Source organism: Corvus hawaiiensis, chromosome 9 (genome assembly GCF_020740725.1).
Source record: "Corvus hawaiiensis isolate bCorHaw1 chromosome 9, bCorHaw1.pri.cur, whole genome shotgun sequence".
Lineage (NCBI taxonomy): Eukaryota > Metazoa > Chordata > Aves > Passeriformes > Corvidae > Corvus > Corvus hawaiiensis.
Window position 1 is genome coordinate 29,927,311 of NC_063221.1, and position 22,074 is coordinate 29,949,384.

A 22,074-nucleotide genomic window follows, 5' to 3' on the forward strand; every position below is an offset into this window, starting at 1 on the left:
AGGGTGGGGTTTTTTCACACCACTCTAATTCTACTCAATTATACGAAGACAGCAGAAACCACATAATGAAGTGTAGCCCTGATCCTGTGGAGATTTGTGTTCCTGGTCGGTGTCTGGAGTGTCAGTGTGCACATGGTGTTGGCCAGGCAGCACCCTCAGCATCTGCCACCCTTCCCAAACTGCTGGCAGAGCCAAAGACTCCCCAAGTCCTTCTGCTCCCATGTGCATGTCCTGTGTTTGCTTTTCACCCAGAGGGATGATACAGGGTCATGAAGCAATAACTGCAATCTTGCTGTAGCCTGCCCATGTTATTCCCTGTGGAATAAGGAAGTCTGGAATAATGCAGTGGCCGTGTGTCCGTGGCAGGGGCAGTGACTGGGGCTGGCAGATGTGCTGGGTGATGCACATGTGGATGTGCAGCCATTGTTGTACTGGGAGAAGCTGATGTTGCTGACAGGAATATTCTCACTCTATCCAAAGCCACGCAGAGGGGAGGGAGCTGAGACCCAGCTTCCTTTTTCTCAGTGACTTGTAGCCTTTGCTTAATTTCTTCACCAGCTTCCTTGAGTGTTTGGTGAAGCTTTGAGCTGTGGTAAATTTGCTCAAGCTCAGACTTCCAGAGGAAGCTGTTCACTGGCTCTGTGCACCAATACTTCCAGTTTTAATTGTGTCATATTTAACCGCCAGAAGGTAACAGGAGAAAATGTGTTTTTTAAATACAAGCTCTTAATTGAAATAAATATTTGACTTCCTATTGCAGAGTGGTTTGCTTGAAATACTGAGCTTGAAAGAATATATTTTTGTGATTAAATGGAACTGAAACATTGCTGATGTTGCAGAAGGCAGGAGGAATGTCCCAAGGCTGCTGGACTGCAGTGGCTGGAGACAGGGGCTCTACTTCCAGTTTTGCTTTTCATTTCCTTTGCCATTTTTGAATAATGTTTTTTTTATAACCTCTCCTCCATTTATTAAGCTTATAAAATTTAAAACAGTGGCTACTTAAAACAGTGATTCAATTTTATATATGCACACTTTTTTGTTCCTCTCATATTTAAAGATTTAAGCTATAGTTGTCCATAGAAAGATTTTTAACACGTTCAGCATCAGTGTCTGAATGGTGTCTTTCTGTTTGGGTCTCAGTCTCTAGACTGAGCCTCTGGAGTTCAGGATTCAGTTCAGGGGTCTGAATGAGGTTTTACTCTTTGACCCTCAGCCAAATCCCTCAATTTTGTTTGCCTCTGTTTGCCATCTTTTAAGGGAATGGATTAAGATTTCCAGCCCCACATGCTATGTCTGATTTGTCTAGACAATACATTTTTTTGTCTAGGACTGTGTCTCATTATGAGTTTTTCAACAATGCTGAAGACAATGGGCTTGAATCTTGGTTGGGTGTCTGTAACATAATACAGAATGAAATTAATAAAAAACTCAGCAATCTGCTGACTCTTGGCCTCCCCTTGCCTCATGACATGGTGAGGCATATGTGGGTGGATAAAATGGTCTTATTTTATACTTTCTGGTCCAACTCAACGTGTTTAACTAAGTGCATCCACTGAAACTATTAGATGCACCCAAGGGATTAATGACTTGATAAATTGCACTTCAGGTGGGTGGTTCCCTCCAGGTTTGGTGACATAAATTCTAGGAAAACTGAATTCAAGACTCTTAAGTCTTCCCATCTTTTGATAGCCGGTTTCTAAATAGAAACACACTTCTAAAAAGAACTGGACTCTGTTAGAAATAGTAGAAGAAACATCATCTCATCGTGGTCAGTGTGATTCACCTTCTGTTGGATGACTTTTTTGACATTTGCAGTGTTTGATGCATTTATTTGTATTTTTAAAGGACAGGTTTAAATAGATTACAGCAGACACAAACAGGCGCATTCTCCCAATCCAAGGTAAATATCTCCATGTGTACACACATACGAACATGTGTGTGTATTTATGAAAAAATAAAACAAGCCAGTTTCCTTACCATACTTATGTATCACATGCACACTTCCATGTCTTTAACAAGATGTGCAAAAATTAAATTTTAAGGAACCTCATCCAACAAGTATTTTCTGTAAGTGAATTAATCCTTAGAGTCTGAGTGTCACAAAAGGGGTTTTCCCAATAATCTCTCACAAAGTTTGAGATTTATCTGTGTAATACAACGTCAGACTCACACCTCCTTTGGAATACAAGAAACATCTACACTCTGCATTTCTCAAGAGACTTCTGTGCTTATTGTGGTGGTAATTGGAGGTCACTCTTCGCTCTGGTTGGATGGTCAGAAGGTTGATGCCAGAGTTTAAAGCACTTCATTGCTTTGAAACCTTGTGCTGCTATGTAGGCTTTGAAAATGATCCTATTGTTCTTATTTTTTACCTTTCAAAGTGGCACCCAGAGTTTAAATATAACATGGAATCTTGTCAGGGAGTGGCTGTATTCAGAGGAGATTATTATAGATGTGGGTGTAGAAAATTGCAAATGTGAATTGTGTTTTTCATACAATAAAATCTGTCCCTTTAAGTAAGCAAGACTTGCTTAGAAAATCTGTGATTTAAAAAGCCAGCCAAAACCCTCTAAGTGTTATAGCATGAACACCATATACTAGAGCAAGGTTTGAGTTAATTAATACTTTCTTCCCTTTACAGAAAGAGTTTTAACTTTTTGATTTGCTGATTGAAAGACTTTGTTTCCTGCTCGCTGCTTGTTGCTGGGGGCTGAGTGACTTCCACACACACACAGGGTGGTGTGAGCTCAGGAGAATCACAACTCCTACACCCTGTATCCCAACAAAAGACCTAAAAGTCCTGTCTGGATGAGTTTGGAAATCTTGGTGTAATGCCTACGCCTGTTGGTGAGAGTTTTGATGGATCCCAGTCCCCCAGGGGCTCTTGATGTAGCTGCCATTCCCTAAGGGCCCCTCTCTCACCTAAAAGAGAGTGTTGCTCTTTCATGGGCTCTGCTGTGGCAGGGAGATTTATGGCAGGGGAAGGGAGACCTGGTTTATATTTTTCAATAAAAGCTGTGCCACCAGTCCAGTGAGAATTCTGACTTTCCACATGTGAGGCCAGCAGAGCTGCTGACTACAAGTTCACAGATTTTTTAACCCCAAATTTAGTCTTGTTCGTTGGGAAGGAGTTTGCTAGGACCCTGCAAGTTCCTTGAGTCAGCAGTATTCAGGAAAAAATGGGGGGAATAGTATATCATTAAACCTATGTTTTAACCACAGCTTTGAAAGAAAAGCTGTGAAATCTTCACACCGTATGTAGTACTTTGATACGATTTTTTTTTGCAGCAACAAAAAAACCCCCAAACTCAAAAGGGTTTGGAAAGGTATTATATAGCCAAATATCAGTATCATTGTTAGCTTCAAGTATGCAGCTTGTAGGTCATGGGCTGTTCACTGCCTTTTGGGTTGGTGGCTTTGTGAATTGGTGTCTTCAACTAAACTTGCACACTTATTGGAAAGAGGAATCTTTTCTACTAAATCCTTTTTGTTTGAAACTGAAGAGGAATTTTCTCATGCTCAGTTTTCCTCATGGTGAGGAAAAAGAAAAAAATCCAAGTGATTTTTTGAACATTAACTTTTAAAGTTTGAGATGTGGAGTTTAATCCTATTTCCCCCGTGAAATATGACAAAATTGCCACTAACCTTAGCGTGAACAAATACGGGCCTTTCAGCATGATATTGGATCATTCTTATTTGTATTAATATTTTTTTCTCTGCAGCTTTAGTGAAGATTTCAAAGTGGGGAGAAAGCTTTGCTTTTGCTGTGATATTTAACTTCCTTCAAAAAATCTAAATGGCAGCCAGACAACTTTTAATTATTTATGATAAATTGAAGTGTTACCCAGAGCATAGGAAGACTGAAGCTCGTAGACCTGCTAACGCTGATTACAGTCATTTCCTTGCTACCTTTATTGAATAGGTTTAAGTCCTCAGACATGCAAAGACTGAAAGTGGAGGCCCATGAGTGCAACTGGAACGTGTCTGCTACTTGTCCCAAACAGGCTTCCCCACCTGTCTTCTTTGTTTGGCCTGTTGAATGTTTTGTTGGAAGAAGAAAACCCTTTTCAGGCAAGAGTCAAATTGCACGGCTCGCTGAGACAATGGGTTTGGGCAGGCAGGAATTTCATAGGCTTTGGGTCAAAGGCAATAATCACAATAATGTGTTGTAAATGTTAGGAACTTGGGATTTGCATGGCTGGGTGGCTGGAACAGCCCCTGTCAGGTTTTGCTGTGTGTACCTGCAATTAAGGAGCTGTTGAAGAGGAAAGGAAGGGGGAGTGCAGGCGGCTGGTGTGAACTAAGGCACACCCAGGCACTCTCACCCTGAACTTTCCAACCAACCTGCCCCAGAGATGGGCTGAGGAACTGAGGGACAGCAGGGGCAGCTCTTCCTACACCACCCTGAGCCCAACCCACTGCCCTGGTTCCTTTCAGCAAATGCTCAACAGGGGCAGCATCTCATACACTTCATATATTTCAAGACTGAATGATCAGATGTCACTTTTTTTCTCCTCTTTCTTGAGAAGTATTCCCTTAGGACAAATTTTCCCTATTTCCCCCTAGCAGCCAAATACACCAAGCAGGCAGAGGCATTTTTCCTAAATGCCAGTGGTGGATGTGGATCCAACAATCTGGTTTTGTTTCAAAGGCCATGGATTAATGGATATGGCATTACCATAACAGAGCAGAGAATAATTACATGTTTCCTATTGCTCTGTGATAACCTCCACTGTATTTTAGGCTCTTGCAGCTCCCATGCCCAGTTCTGTTCTTGGATGCTGGGAGTATGTGTGCTGGGTATTAAATTTTTTTGCCTGGAACATTTTTGCACAAACCGCAGCCAGATCTGTGACTGCGCTAGAGCTGTAAATTGCTCCGTTTTGTGAAAAGCCTTGAGACTGTGGGGTGCATAATTTGGGAGGACATTGGCAGCCTGGTGCAGATGTCAATATGTGGAGTGTGGAGACATTCACTTGAGCAGAATCTACGCCCCCATTTACAATTTGAATTCAAAATCTGTTTTAAATTTAAAGTTTGCACAACAAAAGAAAAAGCGTTTGATGTTGGGACAGTCACACTCCATTGTTTCAGGTCTCCTTCTTGCGTTCACAACGTCATAAAACTTTCTTAGCTTTTGATTCTTTGTAGCTTTAAATAAATCTGCCCAACAGACCGCAGAGAGTTACTTTATCCTACTGCACGCTATTCCTTTTGGGATCTAACTGTACCCTTTCCTTGCTTCTGTAGGATTTAGCTTTGGCACAGCCCTCGGCAGGTGCACCTGGCTTCAGTTCAGTGATCCAGTGATTGAACTGCTACACTGTTAATGATGACTACAAATTAATTAAGTTCATGAGTTTAGGTTAATTTCTGAGCAGTTGGGATGAATGAAGCAGATCCTTTTGCTTTGGAATTGAGAACAAAGCTGCCATTCACCTCAGGATGCCCCAGCCAGTGGTTCTCTGCCTTTCAGGCTGGTGACTGACTCATTTTCCAGGCTAACTAATCTTGTACCAACCCTCTGGAATGGAAGGCCATGTAGAAATGCCTTATGAGGTCACTTTTCAGGAAAAAATGTTTCTTTTAGTAACTTTTAGCTGATAGGACTTACCTATCAACCTATACTCAAAATAGGGATGACTTCCACAAGACAGCTGCAGTTAAGGAGTAACCCCCAGGAGTATTTTCATAGCAGGTGTTCTCCCAGGCAGGGCAGGATCTCTGCAGAATTGGGAATCATGCCCATGCTTGCTTTATCCCTTTTGGAGTGTGGGAGATGTGCCAACAAAGAAAGGGCCAAAGTGTGAAGCTCTGGTGATTCTTAAATAGTTGTGGAGAAGTTTTTTGGGACTTCTATATTTTAGCTACATTTTTCTGCAGATAACTTTGAGCGTGCAGTAATTCCCATTTTCAATGAATGTATCTGATTTCCTTCTCTCCAAGAAGTACAACAGAGTGAGAGAATATACTCAGAATGGGTGGATAATGTGGGAAGAGCCATGGAGAAGCAAACTTTGATCACCTGAGTGATCACAAGTCCAGTTGCCCCAGATCCTTTTGCAGGTTAGTTGCTTCCAGACGGCATTTTGAGAATTACAAGTGCATGATTCACAGATTCTCTGTGTTTTTAAGACTGAGATTCTGGTCATGAAGGACTTCAGCACATCGAGTCAGTCTTTAGCAAGAAACTTGTAAGAAACTCTAAGCATAATCATTTTCCTGTTGAAAATCTGGTTTAAATAAAATAAAGATTTTCCATGCATGGCGGTTGGGGTTTTTTTTCAGTAGGAATATTCTAAGCATAACGTGTTGTTCTGAACAGAGAAAGGAAATCTTTCATTTCATTGTGCTGGGAATATGCTTGAGGAAAAGAGTCTCCAAACTCATGGCATTTCAGACTGGCTAAACAGGGCTCATGCTGCTGAGGGGTTCCATGCTGTGGCTCCTCAAATCCTGTGGTGGGTTAGGCAGTTGGGAGAGGACTGTTGCCTTGGGATTGCCTGTTCTCTGCACCTCTGAACCCAGCTGATCCTGGGAGTAAAGTAAGAGGAACATTTGCTTCGACCCTTCCAGTTAATCCAGCTTCAGCTAGCACAAGTCTGGTGTTTATGGCCAAATAATTGAGGCAATGCTGCCAAATAGGGAGAATGAAATATACCACAGCAGATACCAGTACTGTTTCTGTTTAATATCTGCCCTTCATCTCCTCAAACTTAGGAGTTCTGTGAAATATAAAATTTTCTCATAGTTGAGGCTTTCTTCATAGGTATAAAGATTTGGTTCCTCAGGTGGTTCTTCAGCATAGTGTCTTTCTGGATAGAGTTTTCCTGAGTTAAGAGTTGTGCTATCCCTTTTTCACGGTGATTCTCTGGAGGAGAATTTCTGAGTGATTTCCTATAATTTAGTATATATTAAAAAAACCCACAAAAAAACCATAATATATGTAATATACATCTATACCATTGGCTTCAGCAGTGACAAGCCATGAATGAACTGCTCTTTCTACGTGTGCATAGAGCTCCCTAGGACATACAAAGTGAGCACCTCATCAGGTAAGGGGGCAGGGGTCTGAGTTCAACCCATCCAGGTGCTTTTGAAGCATGTGCTGATGTTAATCCATCATGGCCATCACAAAGAAATCCTTTCCTCTTGAACTGTTATCTAGGAGAGCAGAATGCCCTTCTGCAGTGTAACACTTTTTCTTTGGTATTAAGGAGTTGTATAAAGCCATATTGTTCCATTAAACACCTACTTTTTGAGTGGCAGCAAGTGTGGAAGGAGGAGATTGAATCCCAGAGAAGTGTAAATGCTCAGACTATGTTTAAAAGAAGCATTTTGAGTTTCTTGCTGTGGCCGTGAAAATCAAAACCTGCCAACATGATGATTTAGTGTTTTAGCTCAGATCTAAGGTTGGTTTTCATACCAGAACCTTCCCCTTAGAAGATCTGCCAGTCAATTCATTTGGGAAGAGTTGTCCTTCCCAGCTCCTTTTCCATACTGTGTTAAAAATTCAACCAAAACTCCTCTGTTTATCCTTGTTCTGTAAGCACTTTGCATTTATAAACCTACAGGGTCTGTTCAGTCCAGCCAGATCCTGCCACAGAGCTCTGATCTGCTGGAATTCTGTGGATTGGCAGGGGCGGGTGTGTCCCCATCCTCAGTGATTCCCTGGGCCTGTGTGTGTGCTCTGGTGTTCCACAGAGGGAGCTGTGTGGGACAACAGGCCGCTGTTTCAAACATGTTCTTTGGAGCATTTTTCAGGGTGTGGTATTAGTTCAGAGCTTCAGTCTAATTAGAAAAAGACATATTTGGTTCTGATGATAATTTGTTATGATTTGGTGTTTCCCATATTTGGGAAAACTTGATGCATTATTGTTTCTCTCTTTATGTCTAAATTTTTCCTAAAGTGATGAAATGCTTTTTATTTCAAATACCCCGTCTTTATTTTTCCTTTTAATGACAGTTTTGAACTGATTTAGGGAAAATGTTTATTTTTTCCCAGTATTTTCTTCAGCCTAGAATTTATTTATTCACCCAGTTTTTGTCAAAGGTCCTAATTAGATTTCTGTGTCTGGCTTTTAAATCCTTGGAAATTGGAATTTATTCTATCAACATTGTCCTTGCTGTAGTTACAGGTCATGTGCTCTTCCTGTTTTCAAACCAGACACTGAGTTGTGATTGTGTGATCTAGTCTTAAACTATTAAGAAGAAAAAAAAAAGGGGATGGGGATGTCAGAACTGTTTTAAGAGTAGTCCTGAAACGATCTCTTAATTTATTTACTGTTTTTATTTAGAGGGATATAAATAGTTAACTAATGTTTTTCCCCAAAATATGTAATGTTAATTATTCTCTTGTAGCAAAGAACAACCAACACATCTTTACAGCCAGTGGGATGTGACTGACCATCACCTGTCCTCTGGCTGTAAAAATGTGGTCACTCCGGTAGAACAGGATGGAAGGAAACGTAAAGCATTTAAAATACACATTTCTGTCCCAGATGAGAAAGTGGAAGTTCAGAGAGTCCATGTAATCATCCCATCTTCTGCTCAGTGTCACATAAGCGAATGTTGCTTCTTGTTATAAACCCCCAAAACATGGAATACGAGTCCCAGATAGTTTTCCAGGTCTGTGGAAAGGCTCTTCCTGTTCTTGTTTGCCTTTACTCTGTTTGCAGTATCAGTGTCTATAAGCTCTAACTTTGATTTGGCAGATAGGAAATAAAAATAGCTTCTCTTTTTCTGTTCCAAGCCAGGTTTGATGGAGCTCGGAGCAACCTGGGCTAATGGAAGGTGTCCCTGCCCATGGTAGGGGGTTGGAACAAGATGAGCTTTAAGGCCCCTTCCAGCCCATCCCATTCTGTGATTCATATTTCAGTCCCTGGGTAGTTGACTTGGAGGAAAGGGAAGATTTCCTTTTACTCCAAAAAATAATTTTTGTATAGAGAAATTTTATTTGGCTTTTACTTATGCAAAACTGCAAGAAAAAGTCAAATGCTTCAGTAAAATTGAGTTTGCTTTGAAGATACACGTTCAAATTGTACCATCCTAATAAAGAGAATATGTCTGTGTAAGCTCACCTTGGCTAAACATGAGTCACAAGTAAGCTGTCTTGTAAAACATCAAAGAAAATCCACCTCTGAGCAGGGTTCCTCTTTGAGAACAGTTAGGATGTTGTGTTTCCCTGAGATGCATCTGAGCTGTCTTGCACTTGCTGGCACTGAGGTGTTCCCAGGACTACGCAGAGCTGCAGTTTGCAGTGGTATTTAGCATTCTTAACACCTTGTAGTTGACTGACTTTTCAAGCACAGTTTAATACTGATCTTTTGAGATGATTCTTAGTGTTCAGACAGAAAACAGTCTATGTAATACTAAATCATCAGGAACACAGTTCGTATTTTGGGGAGGAATGAGGTTGGGGATGTTGATAAAAACCATTGTGTGTGTTAGGACAGACTTTCCTGCAAGTGCTCTTGTCCTCTGTGTATGTTCTGCTCCTGCCTGTGCCCTGGGGTGCTGTCCTGGCATAGCAGAGTTTAACATCAGCTTCTCTGGAATGAGACTTGTGCATGTGACCCCATCATCCAGATCTCCTGGAAATTGTAATTCAGTTGCAACAGAAGTAGTAATACAACGTTTTCCTAAGGACAAACTGTGTGCAAAGCAGCCATTTAGCCTGGAAAGGCAGCACTCTGAGCTGCCTGCTCGAGAGCTGTTGTGTTCCTGCCCTCCTCTCCCCCAGGCACATGCACAGCCTGTTATTTGACTGATTTATGCAGTGAAGTGGCCAGACCAGGAGTTGTTTCAGCAGAGAAGAATCTTAAACACAAGGTCCTTTTAAGGTCCTCAAGACGTGCACTCCAAACAGTAACCAGATTTTTTTTAATGTGAGCATTCTGCTGGAGTTTTTTGACCAGTGGAGAGGAGATCCTTTTGCAGGAGCCGGTTTCTAGTCACAGGTTTAAACCCAAATGTGTTCATTTGCCTGACTCTGTGCCTATATTGTCTCTTTTCTAGGTCCCTCTGTACAGTAGTGTGCAAGTGGACATACACGTCAGATAGAGGTTGGGATGACAGTTTCTGGAAAATGATTGGTTTGGAAGATTTGGTGAAGGATAAGTATGAAAAAATAGGTATATCAGGGTGGGTTTTAATATACATATATATTCATATTAGTAAAAAGCTTTATGTGTATATATAAAAGATATAAATACATATCTAGAGAGAAATGGGGCTTGGAGCAACCTGGTCTAGTGAAAGGTGTCCCTGCCCATGCCAGGGGGCTGGAATGAGATGAGTTTTAAGGTCCCTCCCAACCCAACCCATTCTCTGATTCTATGAATAAAAGATACATACATATAAAAAGATATTTTGCTGTATTATTGTGAATGTCAGCAGCTTCAAATAGGTTGCTGAGATGGCTGGATGCCCATAGGGAACAGACTTCCTAAGTGCATCCTTTACTCTGCATTATTGTGAGAAACTGTGTTTAAATTTTTCATCTCCTACCCTTCAGAAAGGCCTGGAAGGCCTTTCTGTACTGCTCAGTCTCAACAAGAAAGGAGTAAAAAGGAGCCCCAGCAGCTGATGACATGAAGGACACACTCAATATGGGTATATTGGATGGCAGGCTACAAAAAAAAGCTACAATATAGTAATTTATAGCTGTTACTGATAGCATGATTTGTGACCTGTACCAATCTCCCTTACAGTCATTTTCAAAAAAAGTGCTACTTCTGCTTGTTGTTCTCTTATACATTTTTTTTCACTTTCAGAGCCCAAGTTTAATTAGAATAGTAGCCTTTCTAATAGCAGTTCCTACAGCAGATATTCATTAAAAGTCCATAACATTAATATACCAGAAAATTTCCAGGATAACTTTATTAGACTTTCCCTGTTAAGTTAATGGACTTTTAATGGATGTCCTAAGCAGACATGTCATTAACGAGAATATTACCAGACATGAATTAAAATATGCTCATTCATCAAAGTTAATTATCTGAAATTTCCTTTGATTTTTTTTTTTTTTTTAATGTCAAGCACTTTGAACAAGTTTGTACAGCAGTTTAAATGCAGCAACATGAAATGGAAATGGTGGAGGAAGAACTGTAGTGAAAAGAAATGTAATGAAATTTATAAACTTTTTTGATCATCACATAATCTGCTATCAATCATTTTTGGGTTATCAGAAAATAGTACTTGAAAGCTTCCTTGAATAGACTTCAGCTTTTCCCCTGCAAATGAAACTGCTTATGCAGAGGTACAAAACCTACCAGGAGAATGAGGCTTTCAGCTTCCTGAGGTTTTGGGTTGAATACAGTTCTTACAACATCTGTCACATGTGGCTTTTAGCAAATCTTCAACAAGTTAAAATAAGACTTGCAATAAATACATGTTTTTACCAGAAAATTGAACATCTTGCCAGCTGGTGGTCTCGTGGAAGGGTATTTTAAAAATAAATTATTTATGAAGTGTAAGCTAAGGCTTGAATACAATATTTATGCAATGCACTTCAAGGACAGTGCAAAGCAATTTACCATTTTAAGTAACAACATGCATGTTTTAAATGATAAAGTAGCCATTAATAAAAGGGGCCTTTTGTTGTGATGGGAGCCTCATAACACTGGCCTATATATGGTTTAACATTCATTAAGAGAGAGATCATCAATTCCCAGTATCAGGCTTCCATGTTTGTTAAAACACAACATTTACAAAATAAATCAGTAAGTTATCTTCTGCTGATACGTTTCTTGCAAGGCAAAACTGTTTCTGTGAGTTACTGGTGAAAAGTGTCTAGTCCATGGAAAACTGTGTTGGTTTGTTTTTTGGGTTTTTTTAAGAAATGAACCATAGAATCCCTGGGTAGGTCTTGGCTGGAGTTGGACAAGCACAGTCTGACCTCCAAAACTGCACCAAACCGTAGGCCAGAACTTGTAACTTGTGCTCACCTTGAGAAATCCTTTGGATTTAGACTCTGGGGCTCATTCCCTCAGGTGAATCCAAAGCATAAGACAATTTCTATTTGCATAATAATGCTGAAACCTGACCGCAGGGAGAATATGAGCTTATTTCCCTGACCACTTGTCTAACCTTGCCTTTTTTAAAAAGGAAGGTGTTGCTTTTGTTATATTTAGCAGTGTGATAACATCACAAAAAGCAGGAGAGTGTCCTTCATTCCTGTGTCTGTGCAGAGGGAGTGAGGAGCTCGCTGCACCAATGTGGAACCCAGATAGCCCCCACTCCATTCCTTTGAGTTTCTCTCCTGCCCTGCACCTCTTGGAGTCTCTTGGAAGGGTGTAGCTTCAGAAGGAGACAAAACAAAGCACTTCACTCTGCCCAGGAACTGCTCCGTGGTGTTATGTCCCGGGAAAGTGCTTTGCTTTCTGCCACCCTGAATCTTACCAGTGTCCCTGAACATGGGGAAATGGGAATGGGAAAAATGTTCCAATGAGAGTTGGGGGATTTGCTTGTTTTAATGAGCATTCAGTGTTGCTGGACTCAGGAGGAGCACTCTGAATCAGCTCAGCTTTCCTCTAATTAATCAGGATAGTGTAGACCCACCTACCAGGAAGGTGATATTCAGCCACTAAGCAATGGTCTTGGTTAGTGGGAGATTCCTTCCTACACATCTCATGGTGTCAGCATCAGTGGCAAGGCACAATCCCTGCCAGGAGCCCAAAAACACCACAGGATCACACCTTGCACCAACTCAGCTCAAGCTATATTTACAACACTGCTTCAGGGTGCTGCCCACAGGGGAACAGCCTCAGCTGCTGGAAGTGCATCCTGTTATCCCAAGGGGAGGACCTCCCTGGACAGTGTGTGCTTCCAGGAGGAGCATCAGAGCCTGCCACAGCTGACAGGGAAGGATGGGAAGCAGGGCGCTGAGATGCCCTGCAGATTAAGGAGCTCGAACTTGTCAGATAACCCAGGTAGGAGGAGGTTGAAGGGAGGTTGTACATGCTCAAAACCTCCTCCTGAAATGAAAACAAAACCAAAAACCTGACAGGGCTGAAGTAATTCTGGTGGAATTTCCTCTTCTGTTCTCAAGCTTCTCTAAGTCCATGTCTGGCTGCTCAAGGTTTGTTTAGCTCAAAGACAAGGATGTATTTTAGTACCGGCACGTTCCCCTTGTAAAGAGAGATAATGGCCTTTTTCTCATGTATCTCTCCTAAAAGATTAGCTCTGAATCATCATTTCTTTTAACCAAAGCAAAATGGCACAAGATAAAATTAGCAAAATTTTCTTACTGTAACAAAAGTAAATACAAAGTTTACCAGTTCAAAATATGCAGAAAAGCTATGTTTGTTTTGTTTTACTTTTTTTTGTCAATCTCTACCGAAATCATTATTGTTTCCAATCAGAGGGAACCATAAAGGAATAGTTACAAATAGATTTGATTGTTTGTTTGTTTGGAAGTAGTTTTAACTTTCATGCCACTGGAAATACTTACGGAAATTACCTGAGAACAACTTCTTTAATGTACATATTTCTTTATTCTGGTAAATACGCTTTTAGGCATCACTTTTAAAACTTCTTGCCCTTTAAAAATACATTTACTGTAATCAGAGTGCTGTGGTTCCAGGGAGTACACTCCTCTTGGTTTCAGTTTAACTTAACATATGACCTTGTTGATAAGGGAGACCCTCACATCTGACCTTTAGGATCTTCCACAAACCTTTCCCACATCAGGCCGTGGGTTCACATCTGAAAACTCCCAGGCCTTTGACATTTTCCGTTTCTCAGAGCAGACCAACCTTTCAGGGAATCCACATAACAAGTTGTTTGTGGTCCCTTCTGTACATCGTGAATTTACTGATCAGGCTTGTGAAGGTAAAGAGTCTTATCTGGAGATACTGAAAAATTTATTGATCCATTAATTTGCTCACCAAGAGAGTGGAAGATGACTCGTATTCAAACCACTGGGAAAGTATTGTGTGCTACAGGCATTAGCATTTATCTGCTGTGGTAAAAGCACATCTCTTTGTGGTATTATAAAACCTACAAAGACATTAACAATTCCGTTAAAATTTCATGTACTATGAACCTCGTAGGGTACTGGAGTGTATATTCCATTTGGAGGAAAATGCCTGATAAATTTCCACCACAGCTTTCTACTTCAGGGCCTACTTAAGGGACCAAATAATGATTTTTTTATTGAATGGTAATATTTCATACCAGGTCTTTTTTGGGTTGAAGATGGTGGCTTTGTGTGAGAGAGCTTCAGAATAGGTTTTACTGATCTTACAGGTTTTGTCGCTTTTGTAAAGGGCAGTTTTTCACCTTCTTTCATTTGTGCTGGAGCAGCAAACTGCTATTAATGTAGTAGCTGTAGTTTTGCTTAATTTGCTTTAGTGTATGACTGGCAGAATTCTTTCCTGTGTGATTTTGGTTTTGGGGGTGATGGTGGCTTAAGGAAGAACAGCCTTTGCTCCTTGTACATCTCTTTACTTAAATCCCACTCTTGGACCTTTTCCCACTCATTCTTCTTAGCTACCTTCTAAAAGAATGCTTCCCATTTTCCACAGATTGCCCCTATCCTCCTCCAGTAAAATTTCTTCTTATTTTTAATTTTTTTCTTTTTTAATTTTGGTACTGTGTTTTGAGTTATGAAGGGTTTCATTTGACTCTAACGTGCATTTCTGCTTAGCAGTCTTTACTCCCCTCATTAGTTCACCAGTGCCACCCTCTCTGTTCCAACACTCTGCCTGTGCTTTAGTGTACAGCCCCAGCACTTTGCAACCCCATTTTTAACTCCTTAATTCCACAACTTTGGGGACTGCAGGCTTGATGTTTTCCTGGACCTGGGCACTTGCATATGCCATTTTGGAGTGTCCTGAAAAGATGGATCTGTATAATTGGAAGACTGGATGTTCTTTTCTACTGCTCTTTCATTTAAATATTTATAAATAAATTGATAATACAGAAAACATGTTATTCATATGAATAGTTACATTCTTGCATGTGCCACTGAATCCTTCCATATACAAAGCTAATAAAGGCATCGAATATCTATCTCCCTTTTTACACTTTAAATAGAGTCTCCTTTGGTTCTCTATTTTGTCAGTAGTTAGCTCTAATACTTGGATGCTCTCTTTATTTATATTTAGGCTGAAAATGGGAGATTCAGGTGGGAGAATATGGTCAATATTAACTTAATGCTACAGCAGCTGTGAAGGGAATGGTCAATCCATTCATTCTGCCAGTTTTCCCTGTCTCTTCCAAGGCCTTTGATGCCAGATGCTCTGGAGCATGTGAGGGATTTCCTTGAAGGCTGAGAGAAAGGGATGATGATTTTCATTTTTTTTTCAGGTCAGCTTGTAGCTGCCAGTTCTTCGTAAAGCTGGATTGCAGCAACAAGCTTTAAACACTGTACTTTGCAAGTGGTAGAGGATAATAAGTAAAGGGATTCTCTGAAGTATGGGATGCCTTTATCTGTCTTTCCCTAGTCTTTTGCTATCCCCAATAAATTATAACACATTGCAATTTGAAACGAATTTAAAAGGATGAATCAGAGGATATTTACACTTACATGCTGTCAAAATCCATGGAATTTACAAGTGAATAGTGTTCCAAATATGCTAACATTTTTCTGGCTTCCTGTCATTTCAGTCTGTCCAAGAGCTGTAGTAACTGCAAAGGAGCTGAACCTGGCACAGTGCAAAGAGGTTTTCGGGTGTCTCCTTCCTGAGAGCTCAAGGCATTATTTCAGAATACATGATTCAGTAGGAAGAAGTTGGGCTTTTCCTCAGAAAAGCTCCACACTCCTGTGATTTCTCTTTTATTTTATACTTTTTCCATCTTGAGATCACTGAATCACACAAATCATTGGGATTAGAAGTGCCATCTTGAAATGACCAGAGCAGGGTCACCTACAGAAGGTTGTTCAGGGCTGTGTCCAGTTGAGTTTTAGGTATTTCCAAAGGTGGAGATTCCAAAATCTGCCTGGGCCGCCTATTCCAGTGTCTTGACCACTTTTCTCCAATAAAAACATCATTTATTTGGTTTAAATGTAATTTCCTGCATTTCAGTTTGTGCTTGTCACTGCTTGTAGTGAAGGGTCTTGCTCGCTCATCTTTACTCCCTCCCTCCCATCGCATACTGATAAACACATGGATAAAATCTGCCCCCACCACCTCCAAGCCTTCTCCTTGCTGTCTAGTCTGAGATATTCTTCCTCTTTCCAGTAACTGTTCTTCCACGGGCTGAGCTGAACTCGGGTGGCTCAGGTTTCTCCAGGATGTTTCCTGGGTGACATTTTCCATTCCTCTTCCACCAGGAAAGGAACCATCATTCACCCTGCTTATCATCAGCTTGAGTCCTGCTGGCAGGTGGTTCCTTTCCACTTCTCCTCCTCTCTGCTGCAAGAAGTGAGGAGTGCTGTGTGCTGTCCCTCCACCCCTCATAGCTTAGACAACTCTTGTAAAAGTTCAAATCTCTTAAAAAATAGTAATAAAGAAATATTCCACTGTCCCCTCATGCAGTTCTTGTCTTAGACTCTGCCTGCCTGAGGGATCATATTTGCTTCTACTCTGCCAACACTGGGGACTTGTGAAATTTCTAGTATGAAAACTAAGAGCTTTTTCTTTGAATTTCTGGTTTTAAATTTCATAGAAACTTTGAGTAGACTTGGGCCCGTTGTGATTGTTCAATATTTAAATTTCTGAGATACTATCCTCCTTTCTTGTTTTTCATACTGTACTAAAAAAAGACAAGAAAAAAGAGACGTTTCTCAGAATTCTTTTGGGTCATTCCTTCTTTTTACCTGACTCTTTCTCTCACTGGTCTCAATTTGTTATTCATCTTCGTTTTTTTGGCTTCAGCCTCCTGCTGAGATAACTTTTAAAGGAATGCTGTCTGCCTTATGAGTCAGGATTCACAAAATCAGTAGGACTATTTCAAACAGTTTGCTGGCTTCCTCCAAGTCAGAGGCTGTTGGACTCCTTAAAATTAATGTTTAAATAGTTTAAAGTGTATCGTAGAACCAATCTTGATTTTATAATTTCCTGTGATGGAGACCCCACTTCAGACTTAAAGGTTGTTGATTGTTAGTTGCTGTCATGTCTCAAAATTAATGAATTAATTAACGAACACACTTGATTTTTCATCTGATTTAACTTCCTACTGGCCTGCCAGACCGTAGGGACACGCTTGAACTGCACAGACTGAAATTTCCTATAATCAAGGAAAACACTGAGCTGCTTGAGGTTTTCTCCCAAAACTCTTGGGTGAGCTGTCCTACTTCTGCACCCTTGTAATTGTTTTCCTGGCTCATTTCTGAACTGTTTACAGCATCAGTATCTTCTCAGTGTGGATATTAGACCTGAATACTGTGTGAACATGGTGGGGAATAAGCTTGGCTGGAAGATTTAAAAGCATCCTTTCAGTAACTGATGAGATTAGTTTTGGTCTGTCATTTATTCCAGTTCTGAAAAAGGGGTAATTATTTCTTCAAAGAGGAGTTGTTATCATGTGAGTTGTTAAAAAACATCCTGTAAAAAAAAAATCTGTTAAGTAATAATCCATGATTAATACAGCCTAAATTGCCTTTTCAGTCTTAGCAATGTACTGAACCAAAGCAGAGCAACTCTGAAAGCAGAGCAATAGTCCTGCCATCTGCACTGATTTTTGTATCGAGAGAGACTTTGAGGAATATTGGGCTGTAAAGTGCCAGAAATGTCAATTATCAGCATAGTGAAATTATTGTTTGCAAGTGAAAATTTGAGCTCAGGTATCTTGAGTTTGGATGTAAATGCATTCCCTCTAATTACTTAGTAAGGCATCAAAATACTGCATTCTATATCTTTAGTAAAACATCAAATATATGTGTTTTGTACCCAGATGCAGTTCAGAGTAGTGAATCACACATGGCAGGACATGTTCATTCTGCACTGTTTCACTGCAGTCTAGCAAAGAAAACTCAGTCAGGCCCATCATAACGTGCCTGTTGATCCAATGATGCAGAATTTCTTTTTCCTTTTGACCTTTCACCAGGAAAGCTTATAATTTATACATGGAGTAGCTCTCATTCCTTGGGACAAGCAGGCCAAGCAGTCTTTGTAGAAGTAGGCACCTATGGTTTGCTGAGCAATTTGCTGCTCAGCTTAATGAACCAGGATCTGCCTGATTTGATTTTGCCAGTATTTAGCAGCCTAATATGTCTGCCTGGAGTATTTACACATTAGGTAGTTGAGATGTAGTTCAGCCAAAGGCTCTATGGGAGAGTGGGATGGAAAAGGCCCCAAATTAGATTTGCCTCAAGCTACTGTGGCAGCTCGTGTAGACAGAGATGAATTGTGAACTGAAGAAAGCCAAAGTGATTCTGTTTAACCATTTTCTTCACTTTTAAATAAGCTGGCGTATAATATCACAATTTGTTTTGGTTTTCCTCAGTGAAAATTCTGAAGTCTTTAACTGCTGACCAGGCAGGTTATTTGGAGGTCAGAAAAAGCCCCAAATCTCACTGTTTCTAACTTCTTTTAACCACTGTGTATTCAGTCCTGAGAAAAATATTAGTATTCTAATTTTACAGTCAGCATCATTATTCTGCTTCCTTCTGATCTTAGTGCCCTTTTGGCGACTCAGCTGGGGTAAAAAGTGTAGAAAAATCAGCCATACACATCTCAGTTAAATGTGAGTATTGTCTGTAATTGAGAGGGATATTTGGTAATGTGTGTGAGATGGGGTTGGGACAATGTATATTATTTATTGAGATTCTTTGCATATCCCAGACTTTTGGCATTGTGAGAATTATTATAAAGCACCAAAAGTGGAGATTGTGTGCATGCTTTGTAATGAACATGGAGGGGGAAAATCCCTTATATTTCTTGTTACATTTAGATGGACAGTGCTTTTTTTTACTAAGGTCCTGTTTCCTTTGATGCCTATTCAGCACTGTTTTGTTTAATGAGATTACTTCAGTGCGTGTTCTCCATCACTTATTTAACAGGATATCTGTTTTCCATGTTGTCTTTTAAATCAGAAAGCAGTTTAATTGTTCAGTGTGGGTGGGGCTATGAAATGGGGACAGGACGTACCCTTGGGTTGTGTTTCTTTCTGCGCCTGCTGGGATTTCAGCAAGGGATTGTTATATCCAAATTCAAGATTGTTTGGGTCTCAGTGAAGGGACTTCTCCTTTGGATTTTCTTCCTTTCATATTTTTATGCACCTGTACAGCCAAATATACAAAGTGCAGCCCTGTTCTGCATGATAGATGAAAAGCTGTGCTGGAGTCAGCTGGGCCCCGGCTGCTCTCAGCTTTGTTGTTTGAAAAGGGGCTACATCCTAAACTACCTCGTTCTTTTAAATATTAGTGAGCCAATACCGTGAATTTGGATCACTAAAGTTGACTGAAGGTGCATTGTCTGCCTCATGTGTTGTGTCTGGTAAATAGCTGGTTCCTGTGGGAAGCACCTAAAAAGATAGAGGGTCTTTGGTAGCACATAAATTCTTTAAACAAAGCTTGATCACAGCAAACTCTAACATCAGTCTTCGAAGAAGGATAAAAGAGGAGGAAGAGATTCAGACAGCTTTTTCCTTTTGTAAACTTGCTACTTTATAGGGGAAAAAATAGCTGGAAATAGCCTGTCTCGTCCCAAATGAAAGGTTGTGGATTAAGGTACTGCATTAGTGAAACAGCTGCACCGATGTGAAACAGAAAGTCCTCCAGCTTCAGCCATTATGGGTTTGTTTGGTTAGGTCTAATTTTGGAAGTCATTATAGCAAAGGTAAATGACTTGCACAGGAGACTACTGTAAACAAAAGACTCGATACATTTACTTTGGCAGGAGCCTCGAGGAGTCTCGGGCCTTTCACTGCCTCCTTTATGCAGCGCCTGTCCTGCTCTCACTGCCCGCCTGTGTGCAGGCAGCTCTCCCTTCCCTCCCTCCCCTCTGACAGCTTCTTTCCCCCTGACAGGTCGGATTTAAGGGTGGCAGCACCTGCTGCTGAATTGCTCCTGTGTAGCTGTAGAACACCTTTATGTTTAGAGTAGCTGCCCCTGGATTTCTAAAGCTGCTGTGTTTTGCTCAAGTAAGAATCGGCTCCCTCCCGGTCTAGTACTGGAATACAATCTGTTTCAAACACTTCACCTTTATTTGTGCCTCCTTACTGGTTGCTTTTCATGTTTTTTATTTTATCATTTAATAGCTTTACACTTAGAGATTCTAAGCAGGCTGATGCTTAGCTGAGTTTTCTAGTTTTTTGATGAAGATTAAATGATAATGAGAATGGTAATTCCCTTCCCAGGTCTGTGCCCGTGTGGTTCAGTGAAGGCTCTGTCCATTCCACATTGACTTACACCTGTGTAGGTGAGGATGATGACAGAATGAGAGTGCCCATGCAGGGCCTGCTCCTTCCCTTTCACAGAGCTCCTTGGGAACATTTCCTATGGGCCTGGCAGAGCTTTCCTGGATCTGTAGAGCTGGGAGGGTGAAGGAGAGGAGCAGAGTAAGAATTCTCTCCTTGTGCACTCAGGTCCTCTGTCCTGCACTCCCTGGCTGCTGGGTGACCAGGAACTCCCCTCTGCAATCCCTGCCATGGGTGACTTCTGACTGCTCCCCCTTCCCAGTTGTTGGGAAGTGCTTTCTGTCAAGGAATATTTGTTCAGGCGTGTTTTGACTTCTGAAACATATGGGGCAGACTACTGTTAATTATTTTGTTTAAAGTACAAGATGATTATGCTGCTTCTCCAAATGACAAGAGGCCCATCCCTGCACGTCCTCACACACTTTCTGCCCTGATACTGATAAATAACCAGTACTAAAGGAATTACAGGGCCATTTCTTTGTGCTGAGAGGATTATCTTTATCTTTGAAATTGCTCCCTTAGTGCTTGTTAACTAGAAATACAGTAATTGAGAAGCTGGTAGGAAAAGATTTTGTCTGATAGTAGCCCTGATCTCTAAAATGGAGTATAACTACATAATAATTGCACACTAAAGTGTTTGACTGGTATGACAGATGTAAACTAGCCAACCATGGAATGGCATGCCTGGAAAGAGGTTTTATTTCAGATTAATTTCGTCTCATGCTGTATATGCACCATGTTTGTGCTTTCAGGTCAGGCAATTGATTCTGAAGAAAAAGATGTGGGTTTAGCTGCATGGACTCTTTTGAACTTCCTTCCACCTGCAGGGTTTTTGAGTGTCAGGAGAAGCAGACAGCTTGGGTGTTTTTCTCCAATGTCTTCAAAACCCAGAAATGTAATGCAAAAATCTCTTAAAGAGAAACATCTTGCACTCCAGCTTATGGGGGAAAAATGCAAAAGATACATCTCTTGAAAAAGCCAGCACAATGTTTTGACTTTACAATAAGTCACTAATAAAATACAGAAAAAATAAAATACAGATTTTTTTTTTCCTGTGAGGAGGCGATTTAATGTCATCACATCCTTCTGTATAAAGCTTAGTGGTGAGGTTTGGTTACTCTGCCCCCAATACTGAAGATAAACCCAATGTCAAGTGCAGAAGTTTTGGCTACACAGACTTGTTTTAAATTTCCAGTGTGAGGTTCAGCCAGGAATTTCAGGGGCAGTGATGTGTGGCTGTCAATAGAACAGAAGCTCTTGGAGAAATGAACACTGGGATGTTGTGTGTGCTGATCCCAAAATGCTCCATACACTGCATCCATCAGAAAGTGGGCAGAAGGAGACTGTAACTTCTAAAAATGAAGAACCAACATAATTAGCAGCAAAGATGTAAGTGATATCTAAATTGAAGACCTGGGAATTTAATATCATAACCTTCATTTCATCAAACAGTAAGGTTGTATAACTGCATTTTTAGAAGTTTATGCTCATGGACATTAGTGTATTCCTGATTTTTATGATATGCTATTCCTCTTAATTAATGTCTATTGTGGAGGATGTTTTATGTCCTTTCTAAACGTCAGAACATGCTTTAGGTGTAACATTCTCAATAAAATTGACTGTGAAAATAGTCTTGTTTTATTTTAAAAAGGAGTTTTGCTAACTCTGCCCAGATGTAGTGAATTTAGTAAACACTCCAGGTAGGTACTAAAAGCCCTGGCATTGGCAGGGAGGTCTGTGGGAGCTCCCACTGAGCTTTCACTGCCT

General features: G+C 40.6%; 1 protein-coding gene across 11 annotated transcripts in view; it reads left to right on the forward strand.

Annotated features, from left to right (window-relative positions):
• FGGY (FGGY carbohydrate kinase domain containing) overlaps positions 1-22,074 on the forward strand; it is a 254,334-nt gene that overhangs the window by 163,476 nt on the left and 68,784 nt on the right. For 10 of the 11 annotated variants that reach the window (XM_048313093.1, XM_048313094.1, XM_048313086.1 and 7 more), the window contains one exon: positions 10,018-10,133. In XM_048313093.1, the coding sequence (XP_048169050.1) occupies positions 10,018-10,133 (116 nt within the window). Of the gene's footprint in view, positions 1-10,017; positions 10,134-20,251; positions 20,310-22,074 lie in introns of those variants that run through there. The other variant, XM_048313096.1, reaches the window with a different exon arrangement.